Source organism: Oryctolagus cuniculus, chromosome 7 (genome assembly GCF_051225735.1).
Source record: "Oryctolagus cuniculus isolate XC-2025 breed Fujian yellow rabbit chromosome 7, ASM5122573v1, whole genome shotgun sequence".
NCBI lineage: Eukaryota > Metazoa > Chordata > Mammalia > Lagomorpha > Leporidae > Oryctolagus > Oryctolagus cuniculus.
Genome location: NC_142873.1, coordinates 11,573,844 through 11,586,942, shown reverse-complemented (window position 1 = coordinate 11,586,942; position 13,099 = coordinate 11,573,844). Strand labels below are relative to the sequence as shown.

Here is a 13,099-nt window from a genome sequence, read left to right as displayed (position 1 = left end):
CCCTTTCTCTCTGCCTTTCAAATAAATAAAATAAAATCTTAAAAAATATTTTCCACTGATAAATATTAATATGTCATTTTTTCTGACTGGTTTTAATATGACTATGATGTTTCATGGACTTCATGTTTCTTTTTTTGCAAGGATCACAGAGCTTCTAGGATCTGAGTTTACCATTTGGATCATATTGAAACAATTCTAGTCATTTTCTTTGAATATTTTTTTCTGTTCTTTTTCCTTGGGATTCCAATTACACATATATTTGGAATCTCAAAATTCTCCTATAATTCACTGATGATGTTTTTGTTTTTTTGGGGGGTGAGAGAGAGAGAGAGAGATTGAGAAATGAAGCTCCCAAACACTGAGTTCAGAGCCCTCAACAACTGGGCCAGGACCTAAGCCAAGGCCAGGTGCCTGGACCATCATATACGTCTCCTGTACAGATGGCAGGAACCCAGTTAATGAAGCTGTCACTGCTGCCTTGCAGGTTCTGCATTGGCAGAAGGCTGGAGCTAGCAGCAGAGCTGGGAACTGAACCCCGGCACTCTCATATGGAATTCGGGCATCTTAACAGCTAGGCTAAATGCTTGCTCCAGATTTTAATTTTTTCCCAATAATCCTTGTTTCCTCATCGATCATCTCTATCACTGCGTCTTCAAGTTCACTAATATTTTCTACTGCAGTGTCTACTTGGCTGTAAATGCAATAGAGTGCTTGTTGTCTACCACACTCCACCCAGTGACCTATAAATGGCATTTCCAGTCTGACTGGAGACCTCCCCAACCCTGCCTCACCAGAAACATCAGTATCTACAACAAGTCACACATGAAAGTACCTTCACAAGATCTAAGAAAATAAAACGAGTGACTGCAGAGCCTGGTTTCAGCAGCAACATGAAGAAAAGACGCATGAAAGAGGGCAGGAAGGAAAAAGCTGTCCTTTTTACTCCAAGCAATGAGCCCAGAGAGAAACGCATTCCACGCCGGGGAGAGAGGGAACTTAAGTGTTGGGCTTGGAATCTGGTAAAAGACCCATCAGGGTGAAACTCAGAACCCACCCAGCCCACAGCAGGAGCCTCCAGACACATGCATTAGCCTGTTGGCCAAGTAACTAGCTCTACTACGCCTCCATGACTGTCAGGCTGCGAGAACAGAGAGAGAGTCCAAGAGCAGGTATTTGGTATAGCAGGAAAGACACTGCTTGGGTCACCCACATCCCATATTGGGAGTATCCGGGTTCAAGTCCTGGATCCACTCTCGGTTCCAGGATCCTGCTAATGCACACCCAGGGAAGCAGCACGTGGCAAAGTACTTGGGTCCCTGCCACCCATGCAGGAGATTCAGGCGAAGTTCCCAGCTCCTGGCTTTGACCTAGCCTAGTCTTATCTGCTATGGGTATTTGGAGGAGTGTAAAGTAAATAGGTGATATGTCTATGTCTGTTTGTCTGTCTGATTCTCTCTCTCTCTCTCTGCCTTTAAAATAATGAAAATAAAAATAAATAAAATAAAAAAAAAACACAAAGAAAGACTCCACCCACCGAGAACAGGAAAGGAAGAGAGCACAGAGCTTGCCTTGGGATGGGTCCATCCCAATGGTGCCAGTGCCCAGAACGCAGCTTCTAGAACGCGACAGCGCCAAGCAGAGATGCGAAGCCTCCACTGGATGGATTTGTACTCTGAACAGCATAACCTCTAGCTGGTTACAGCCATCTCAGGCCACAAGTACCCCGCAGCAGCAGGTGGGCCATAGCAGTGTGGGCCGTAATCCTGTCCCTGTGCTGCCCTGGTTTCACTGGATTGTGGGCTCCAGGTGTGACCCAGAATTATGGCATCGGTGGGCATAGGATGGCCCACCCCCTTCTTCCTCCAGCTCCAGGCAGTCCAATGTCATTGTGTGGGGAAGAAGGAGACAAGCACTGAGGAGTTGCAAAGGAGCCTGGGGTCAGTCCCTCAACTGTGAGGTTCATTACTGAGCAGGATCCTGCTGTGCCTGACCCAGAATGGTGACTGTGGACAAGTGTCTCGGACAACCCCAGCTGCACAGACAGCCTTCCAGGGCATCTTTCCCCTGGTCCATCCTGAGCAGCATGACTGATCCAGGCTTGGAGCACCTTCTAGGGCGTGAAAGCGTGACAACCCACGCACCACGGACTCACGGCCAACTTGGGCTTAGAGGGCCATCTGGTGCCGAAACAATGGCACTGATGGCAGTCTCAAAGAAGACAAGCAGCCTGCTCAGAATTTCTGGAAGGAAAGAACACAGCCAGACTATGAAGACTGAATTCCCCAATGTGCAGATGTCCTCATGTGCCAATAGCATCAGGAACCTCAGGGAACCATGACTCCAGCTAACAGACAAGGGCACCAGAAACTGACCATAAAGTAATCTGGTTGTATGAACTCGGACAGAGAATTTAAAACTGCTGCTTTAAGGAAGCTAAATGAACTTCAGGAAGACACAGAGAGACAGGTGGATGGGTGACATCATAAAGTCCCCATTCAAAGGAACTGAGCCTAGAAAGTCTAATTTTCAAGAAAGGACCTCTAACGTTAGCTGTGTGATACCTGTATATAGTTCATAAAATCAGAGACTCACTGGAAATCTTCCTGCTTGGGTTTACTTATCTCAATAGATAGTCATCCTGTTTTATTTCTAGTGCCTTTTCAAGTTATATTGGCTCAGACTTAATAGGCATATAAATTATATAAATTATCAGGAACTTCACACATCTTTGCATCTCAGATCATGGCTGTGGTTTCCTTGACCATTTTTTAATGGATGAGATTTCATGTTCCATGTTGTCAGAGAGTAATTTAACCGAAGTCAATTTACTTTTCTGGTATTTTGTCTATTTTTCTCACTAATTGCTAATCAATGCAGATAGAGCCACCTGATAAATGCGCCTTTAAATGGTCTTATTCATCTCTGCTGTGCCTCGTCCATGTTCAGGGACTTGTTTGTGACACTCTAATATGTTACAGTGATGAGAGCATTCATCCCTATGTTGTGCGATGTTGTAGCAATTAACTTGCAAATTGCCTTCTGCCCCGTCATGCGGCTTGAAGCAGGTCAAAACTTTACACTCCTAAATACACACTTCCTACTTCAGAAAGATGGAAAATGCTGTTGCATTTAGTGTTACACTCTTGGCTTTCTCCACTTCCACGCTGGGGCATTCAAGCTTCAAGAATATGAGCTACTTTAAGCTGTTACCCAATTTGTTGGAGAGGAAAAAAGATCCAAATTAGGAACAAAATCATTTTAGAGTACACCATGAACCTGGTTCTCATTACTTTCCTCAAGAATCATTTCAGCCCCATATTATTCTCCACATACAAAGTTCACAACCGCTGTGAAGGTCTCTACAGATTTGTTGCTGCTATACACACAGCCTATTTCCTGTTCCTGTCTCAGGAGCGCTCATCAAATGAATGCTCCCACATTCTCGGTGAGCCTCATGCCTGCAGATCTCTTCTCCTAGCCAGGATCCACGATGCAGTACTGCTTTGCTGGTTTTCCAGGTTGTGTCTGTTTCCGGCGTCCTCACTCGAGGCTTACCTTGATCGAGGCACACCAGTGTGGGAAGAGGAGACATGGCAGGCGAGACAACCTTGGGCTGCGAATGCTGATCACCCCAAGAATGGGACCGGGAACTCTAACCTCATCTTTGTCTCCTAATGGATAATCAGTGTGGGGTGAGTTACTCAATCTCGCTAAAGATAAAGTGTCTTGTGTGAAGAATTCCAACTACAGCTTCACTGGCTGATTGAGGATACTTGCAGAGCTATTAAGTACCGGATGCCCTGTAGATGCGTGTGGGATGAAGAAAGCCAAGTGAACTGTTGGTTGTGTAGTTACCAATAATTCAGAAGCTTGAGATCACTCCTTCCTTCCAAATACAGCGACTCAGTGTCTTCTTTGTAAAGGGCATAAATTAGGTACAAAGGGGGCTGGTGGTGTAGCTCGGCAGGTGCCTCTCATCCAGTTCCCTGCACCTGGGAAAGCAGCAAAAGATGCCCCAAGTACCTGGACCCCTATGACCCACATGGGAGAACTGGCCCATCCCCGGCCACTGCGGCTGTCTGGGGAGTGAATCAGCGGATGGAAGGATGGAAGCCCTCTCTCTCTCTCGCTCTCGCTCTCTCTCTCGCTCTCACTCTGGCTATCCCTCTTTCCCTGTAACTCTGCCTTTGGGATAACTGGTTGGAAGCAACCTTTAGAAGGAGCTGGGGGAGGAAAGGGAAGAAGGCCAGTGTCTAACAGACTCCTTATTCACACAGAGAAACAGAACATGTGGACTCTTTCAGTTAATAATGGAATAAATGTGTTAGCTTAAAAAGAACTTGGAAACCTAGAGGTGGTGGGCACAAATTTAAAGTAAGACAAATACCAAATAGGATAAAACCAACAAATCAGGGCTGGCGCTGTGGCATAGCAGGTAAAAGCAGCCGCCTGCAGTGCTGGCATCTCAGATGGGTGCCAGTTCGAGTCCCGGCTGCTCCACTTCTGATCCAGCTCTCTGCTAAGGCCTGGGAAAGCAATGGAAGATTATCCAAGTCCTTGGGCCCCTGGACGCCCATTGGAGACCTAGAAAAAGCTCCAGGCTCCTGGCTTCAGATCAGCCCAACTCTGGCCATTGCAGCCATTTGAGGAGTAAACCAGCAGATGGAAGACCTCTCTCTCTCTCTCTCTCTGCCTCTCCTTCTCTCTGTGTGTAACTCTGCCTTTCAAATAAATAAATAAATCTTTAAATAATGTTTTAAAAAAAATCAAGCAAATCACCGAAGTCAAAGACATGGCATGAAAACTACAGACCTATATCCTTAATGAACATAGATGCAAACATTTGCAACAAAATACTAGCAAATCAAATCCAAAACCACATTAAAAAGATTGTGCACCACGATCAAGTGGGATTTCTCAAGGGTGGTTTAACATTCACAAATCAATAAACATAAACCACATCACTAGAATAAAGAACAAAAACCATGTTGACATCTCAGTGGATGCAGAGAAAGCATTTGATAGGATTCGTTATCCCTTCATGATAAAACTCTCTGAAAATTAGGTATAGAAGGAACAGTACTCAAAATTGTTAAGGCTATGTATGACAAACCAACAGCCAGTAACACACTGAATGAGGAAAAGCTGAAATCACTTCCCCTCAGATACGGAAAAGGACAAGGATGTCCACTTTTGCCAGTCTTATTCAATTCAGCACTGGAAGTTTTAGCCAGAGCAACTTTAGAGGAGAAAGAAAGGGCATCAGAACTGGAAAAGAGGAAGTCAAATTATCCATGTTTGCAGGTGATATGATGAAAGTCCACCAAAAAGCTGTTTGATTTGATAAACCAATTCAGTCAAGTTCCAGGTTACAAAATAAACATACAAAAAAGTATCTTTGTATATGCAAATGATGAACTCAATAAAAAAGAAATCTCATTCACAGCAAAAAAGAAATCAAATATTTAGGAATAAACTTAACCAAAGAAGTGAAAGATCTCTACAATGAGAATTATCAATCGCTGATGAAAGGAATCACCAAGGACACAGCAAAATGGAAAGATATTCCTTGCTCATGGATGGGAAGAATCAATATCATTAAAATGTCTACACTACCTAAAGCAATCTACAGATTCAATGGAATCCCCATCAAAACACCAATGATATCCCTTACAGAATTAGGAAAAAAATCCTATAATTCATGTGGAATCACAAAGACACCAAATGGCCAACGCAACCCTGTGCAAGAAGAATTAAGCTGGAGGCATCATAATATCTGGCTTGAAAGGCTACTACAAAGCTATAGTAAACAAAACAGCATAGTACTGGCATAAGAACTGACACATAGGTCAATGGAACAGAATAGAGAGCCCAGAAATCAATCCACATCCACACGGACAACTGACTTTTGACAAAAGTGCTCAGACCACACGGTGGAGTAAAGATAATCTCTTCAACACATGGTGCTGGCAAAATTGGATGTATACATGTAGAAGAAGGAAATTGGATCCATCTCTCTCACCATATACAAAAATCAACTTAAACTAGAGCAAAGACCTAAATTTAAGACCTGAGACTGTGAAGTTACTAGAAGAAAATGTAGGGGAAACACTCCCCAAGACACTGGTGTAGGGGACGACTTCTTGGACCCCCCAAAGCACAGATAGCGAAAGCAAAAACTAAACAAATGAAACAATATCAAACTCAGAAGCGTTTGCACAGCAAAGAAAATGACCAATAGAGTGAAGAGACATCCAACAGAATGGGAAAAATACTTGCGAGCTACCTATGTGACACAGGATTAATATTCAGAATATATCAGCAACTTTAAAAACTCAACAACAACAAAAACAACCAACACGGTTAAGAAATGGACAAAGGACCTCAACAGACAGTTCTAGAAAGAAGAAATAAAATGGCCAACAAATATACGAAAAAATGCTCAACATCACTAGCCATCAAATCAAATGCAAATCAAAACCATAATGAGATATCACCTCACCCTATCAAAATGGCTAAAACCCAAAACACAGAAAGTAACAAATGTTATTGAGGATGTGAACAAAGGGGAACACATACAATGTTGGTGGGAACATGAATTAGCAGCCACTGTGGAAAACACAGAGGAGTGGTTTGTTTTTTTTTTGTTTTTGTTTTTTTTTTTTTTTGACAGGCAGAGTGGACAGTGAGAGAGAGAGACAGAGAGAAAGGTCTTCCTTTTGCCGTTGGTTCACCCTCCAATGGCCGCCATGGCCGGCGCACTGCGGCCAGCACACCGCGCTGATCCAAAGGCAGGAGCCAGGTGCTTCTCCTGGTCTCCCATGGGGTGCAGGGCCCAAGCACTTGGGCCATCCTCCACTGCACTCCCAGGCCACAGCAGAGAGCTGGCCTGGAAGAGGGGAAACCGGGACAGAATCCGGCACCCCAGCCAGGACTAGAACCCAGTGTGCCAGCGCCGCAAGGCGGAGAATTAGCCTATTGAGCTACAGCACCAGCCTGAGGAGATTTCTTAAAAAAAAAAAAAAAAAAAAACTAGAAATAGACTTGCCATATGATCCAGCAATCTCATTACTGGGTATATCCCCAAAAGACATGAACACAATGTATCAGAGACACTGCACCACCATGGTTATAGCAGCACTGTTCACAACAGCCACAATATGGAGTCAATCAAGGTGTCCATCATCGAATGAATGGATAAAGAAAATGTGGTGTGTGTGTGTATATATATATACACACATATATATACATATATACATACATACATACAAGGGAATATTACTTAGCTATAATAAATAATGAAATTTTATCATGTGCAGCAAATGGATTCTTAAGTGTTGAAAATTAACTGAAATGTGATCCCTGTTAAACATAAAAGTGGGAATAAGAGAGGGAAGAGATGTATAATTTGGGGCATGCTCGGGCTGACTTGCCCCAATTGGTAGAGTTGGAAACATACTAGGGGATTCCAATTCAATCCCATCAAGGTGGCATGTGCCAATGCCATCTCACTATTCCAAGTGATCAATTTCAGTTCACAATTGATCATAATGAAAGGACTAAGAGTCAAAGGGAGCACATAAACAAGTCTAGTATCTGCTAACACTAACCGATGGAATAAATAAAGGGGAGAGTGATCCAACATGGGAAGTGAGATACTCAGCAGACTCATAGAATGGCGGATGTCCTAAATAGCACTCTGGCCTCAGAATCAGCCCTAAAGGCACTCAGATCTGGCTGAAAAGCCCATGAGAGTATTTCAGGCATGGAAAGCCAAGACACTCTGGCAAAAAGATCTCTGTGAGTGAGATCCCAGTGGAAAGAACAGGTCTTCAAAGAGGGAGGTGCCTATCTCTGAAGGGAGGAGAGAACCTCCACTTTGACTATGACCTTGTCTAAACAAGATAAGAGTCGGAGAACTTAAGGGGCTTCCATAGCCTTGGAAACTCATGACTGGTGCATAGGGAGATTACGGATGCCATAAACAGGAGTGTCAATTTGTAAAGTCAACAACAGGAGTCACTGTGCACTTACTCCTCATGTAGGATCTCTGTCCTTAATGTGCTGTACACTGAGGCTTAATGCTATAACGAGTACTCAAACAGTATATTTCACTTTGTGTTTCTATGGGGGTGCAAACGATTGAAATCTTTACTTAATGTACACTAAACTGATCTTCTGTAAAAAAAAAAAAAAAAAAGAAATTATCAATTCCCAACTTGACTCTCACTGGGATTAAACATGACAATAGGTCTGATCTGATTTCATCATCATTTAAAAAAAATCATCTATTATTTTTCACTTTATGTTTCTGTGTGGGAACAAACTGTTGAAATCCTTACTTAAGGTATACTAAGCTGATCTTCTGTATATTAAGATAATCGAAAATGAATCTTGATGTGAATGGAAGGGGAGAGGGAGTGGGAAGGGGGAGGGTTGTTGGTGGGAGGGACGGTATCGGGGGGGAAAGCCATTGTAACCCATGAGTCGTACTTTGGAAATTTATATTCATTTAATAAAAGATAAAAAAAAAATGGATACAACTGGAGGACATTATGTTGAATGAAATAAGTCAGACCCAGAATGACAAACACCACATGTTCCACCTTATATGTGGGAGCTAAAATTTAAAAAGAAAAGAAGGAAGGAACGCATGTGTGCATCAGTATTGCTGCAAACAGTTTTGTGAAACTTTGTTTTATGCCTTTGTCAAACCAATGGTTAAGAATGTTATACTTCTACAGTTTTAATGATCTGTGATTACATTGAAATGTACTATATATGGGTGAAATGGCCATTTTTCAATTCAATTATTGCTTATAGCCATTGGGTATATTCCCACTAAACTAGGGTCTTTTTGCTTTTTATTCATTAAACTTCTTATTCAGTAAAGTATTAAGCCTTTTTACTGTAATGCAAATTTAAAGTATGCTATCCCAAAAATTTCTAAAACAACAGAAAGGGAGAAGAAAAGCAGGTGGGAGGGAGAAAGAGGGAGAGAGGGAGGGTAGGAGGGAATAGCATTATGTGCTTAGAATTGTATCTAAAAACCATACTGAATCTTAAAAATGAATTAAAAATGTTTAAAAACAAACAACTTTTTTAAAGTTTTGGAATCCACAATATAAGAGAACTTCAAAAAGTTCATGTTTATATCCCATAAATAATGAGTACAAATATCTTCCCGAACCACCTACTGAATATTAGAAAAAGTAAAAGTAGGACACACAAAAGTGCAAGTTGCACAAGTCATATTCTGACTAAAATGCAGTAGAATTAAACACTCATTTAAAATTTAAAGAGGACATGGAAACATCAAAAACCCTACCCAACACTTATTGTTTAAAAGGACATAAAGTGATAGTTATAGATAATTTAGAACAAAAGCAAATGAGAATACATTATAGAATTATGCCACATTATGCTCCAAGGCAAATGAATAGAATTTATATGATTCCATTATTCCTTAAAAACAAATAAATAAAAATAAGGACAAAATGCTCAACTCTTCCAACATAAAACAGGAATTTGTGTCTGAGGTAAGAGATAGCACCCATGACTATCATCTGATCATTATACATTACTGTGTATGTGTGTGTGTGTGTGTGTACTTAACTTCCACAGGGCCCTCCCCATAAATATAAAGAATTTTTAAAAAGTAAAAATTTAAGTTCAATTAAAGAAGTATTTTTTTTAAAAAAGTAAATCTAAGAGTAGCTGAAAGAAGAAAATCCAAGAGATATTCCTTTTTTAAAAATCATGTTAAAAAGATGAAAAGAAAAACTGAGTTTAAAGTAGCAAAGAGATTATAACTACACATACGCAGAATAATTCTTACACTGCAGTAGGATAGTACATACGCTGCAGAGTCAGCTTTTCATTACCACACAACTAAAGCTCCAAAGAGGAGCTTCTTCAGTAGGTAGAAAGTTTATTTTAGGGGCCCAGCCCTGCGGCGTAGTAGGTATAGCCTCTGCCTGCAGTGCCTGCATCCCATATGGCTGCTGGTTCAAGTCCTGGCTGCTCCACTTCCGATCCAGCTCTCTGCTATGGCCTGGGCAAGCAGTAGAGGATGGCCCAAGTCCTTGAGCCCCTGTACCCACATGGGAGACCCAGAAGAAGCTCCTGGCTCCTGGCTTCAGATCAGCCCAGGTCTGGCCACTGTGGCCATTTGGCGATTAAACCAGTAGATGGAAGACCTCTCTCTCTCTGTGTCTGTAACTCTGCCTCTCAAATAAATAAATCTTTAAAAAAAAAAAGTTTATTTGAGCTTACGGTTTGCAGGTTCATCAGTGGCTGCATTTGTCTACTGTCTGCTGAAGGCATAATGCATGCAGAGGGAGAATCATGTGACAAGTAGAAACAGAGGGCACAGCTCTGCTTCTACGACCACCGCCGCATGAGAACCACCTTAGAGGGCACACCCCCAGGGACCTAAGACCTCCCAGACACCAGGCTGAGACCAAGTCTCCGTGGTCCATCACCCACTCCCACTAACCCAGAAACTGTTCACACAAACACAGTGGGGTCAGACTGTGACCGACCTGGAGGAGCCAAGAGCAGCTCACAGCACAACCCACAGCAAGTTAACAAATAGGGAACTCTCAGGGGTCTGGGACTGTCCATGCAACCCTTCCCGGAAGGGCTTGCTTTTAGGGTTATGCTGAACTGGGTTTTACATGGACCATGATCATGTACAGGAAAATTATAAAGAAGAAAGTTCCAATTGTTATAACACTAACCCTCTTTACACTTTTAATGTCACTTATAATGAACCAAAAGAAACAAAGGTGTCATTTTGCAAAGTCAGACTGGTATTTTTAAAACATCCAAAGCCACATTCGGTGCTGTTGACAATGAACAACCTAGGCCACTCTCCAGTGTGCCAATTTGTTTGATTTCTCAGACACAGGTTCCCTCTGGAAATCCCTACTTGGGGACTGCTTGGCTCGCACCTGTTACTGCTTTCCTAGGTGACACAAGGAGTTCTCCTGAGTTCCTCTTCCCTGTTCTCCCACTGCCTGGCTCCTGAGCCAGTTTCACAGGGAACCCCAATTATCCAACTTAAAGTGCAGCGTGGGCACTTAGCCTAGTAGCTAGGACACTGGTTAAGATGCCCGTGCCTCCCATTGGACGACCTGGGTTCAATTCCTGGCTCCAGCTCCTGATTCTATCATCCTGTTAATGTGGGCTCTGGGAGGCAGCACTGATGGCTTCAGTAGCTAGGTTCCTGCCGCCCTTCTGGGAGATGTGAATTGAGTGACTGCCTTCTGGCTCTAACCCTGGCCCTGCCCTTGACTGTCGTAGGCATCCGGGGAGTAAACCAGCAGATGGAAGCTCACTGCACACCACCCCCAACTCTGACTCCTACTGTGATTCATCTTTGAACTACTTTTTCAACTTCCCAATTGTCTCAACATCCTCACCTATGAGAATGGGCATTACATAGTATCCACTCCCAAGTCTGCAGTGGGGATAAAATGAGATGATATGAAACAACATATATATATATATATATATATATATATATATATATAGCTCAGAATAGATTGTTATGCTTTGGGAGAGAGAAGATAAAGATTTTCCTTTGTACTATGGTAAACATAAATTCAGGGATTTTTCCCAAGGTCTCATGGGAAAATGGGGAAGGACCCTTGGACGTGTCTCCCAATGACAAGGGCACCTCTTTAGAGAGTCATTCCAATGTACCTTTCTCTCATGGGCTAGGAAACAGCAGAGAGAAAGCACCAAATTCTTCCTAGACAGCTCAACTTTCTTAAAGTTCTACATCAGAAAGATGGTGGGTAATACGACACATTAAAAAAAAATAGCACAGTAGACTTAATGGGTACAGCGCTGGCTGAGAAACAAGACGAGATAAACTGAGTCTACACATACCTGGCTGGGTTGGAAACTTCAGGATGCCATGGGTAGGTTTTGGGTAGGTGCGCAAGTTCCTGGGCCATCACACGCTGCGTGTAGTCATCCTGCCACGTGAAACCTGTGACAGAAAGTAGCAAGAGCTGCGTTATCACTTGGAAGTTTAGCCAGAGCTGTTTCTTCTCTAACCGCCTCCTTTCGAGTGCTACCACTCCAGCTGATGATGTCATCAACAAACCAAGGGCCTCCACCTCTGCACCACATGTGTGATCTCCTCCTTTTAGGAAGTCCAGCTTTCTGAACCTTCTAGACCACAAAAATAATGGGAGCTCTGCTATCTCTTCTTAAAAGGCTTCATGGATGTTGCCTCTGTGTGGCCAGAGAGTAAGTGGCATTCACCCATACGTGACTTTAGTTAGAAAGCAGATTTTTGTCCAGTGTAAAAGATGGAAATTTTTCTAGATGCAAGGTTTTGGTCAGAGCAAAATCAGAGTGTGGAGGTCTACCCACCACTCACTCACTCGTCTGCCTGCTCACCCCCATATCATGGGTAATTTGCTCTTCCTAACCCCATCTTGCTTAAGAGGCAAGCATTCGGAATGGAATAGGGGGTATTGTAACTGTGAAAGCAATTATCATGGGGCTTAATGTACTGTATCTGGGAGCCAATTACATTATATTTACACTCAAATGTTATGACAAAGAGCCTTATAACAAGGGTGAAGTAGTTATGAAGGCAAAATCCATGTGATTATGCATTAATTACATGCACTGTGGATCACATGATAATTACGCTCAGAATTACCAAATAACTCCCAAGAATAATTATTATGCAATTTGTACATTTTAGATCTTATGGTAACACTTCAGCACTTAGAACTACCCCATGCAATTATCCACAATTATCTAATCACTAAATATCATGTAATTACAGAGATATATTTTTATGCCCTGTACAAAAACACATTACCAAAATCTTCAAATCAGGATAGCTATGTGTGTGTGTGTTGTGTGTGTGTGAGTGTGGTGTGCAGGTACAGAACCACATATTCTGGGTGGAATTAGGAGACTCAGTAGATGGAATCTGTTTTCATGAACACATTTAAATATTTTTTCAAATGCCAATCCCAAAATTTTTAAGTTTAAAAATGCTAAGATTCAGTTGGCATATTTTCAAATCATAGAAGGCTCATTGGCGCTACCCAAAGCGGAAGTGGAT

General features: G+C 42.3%; 1 protein-coding gene across 3 annotated transcripts in view; it reads right to left on the bottom strand.

The window, feature by feature from the left end:
- PTPRN2 (protein tyrosine phosphatase receptor type N2) overlaps window positions 1-13,099 on the bottom strand; it is a 1,109,078-nt gene that overhangs the window by 691,865 nt on the left and 404,114 nt on the right. For all 3 annotated transcript variants that reach the window (XM_089336860.1, XM_051857048.3, XM_089336861.1), the window contains one exon: window positions 11,899-12,001. In XM_089336860.1, coding sequence (XP_089192986.1) covers window positions 11,899-12,001 — 103 coding nt within the window. The remainder of the gene's footprint in view (window positions 1-11,898; window positions 12,002-13,099) is intronic.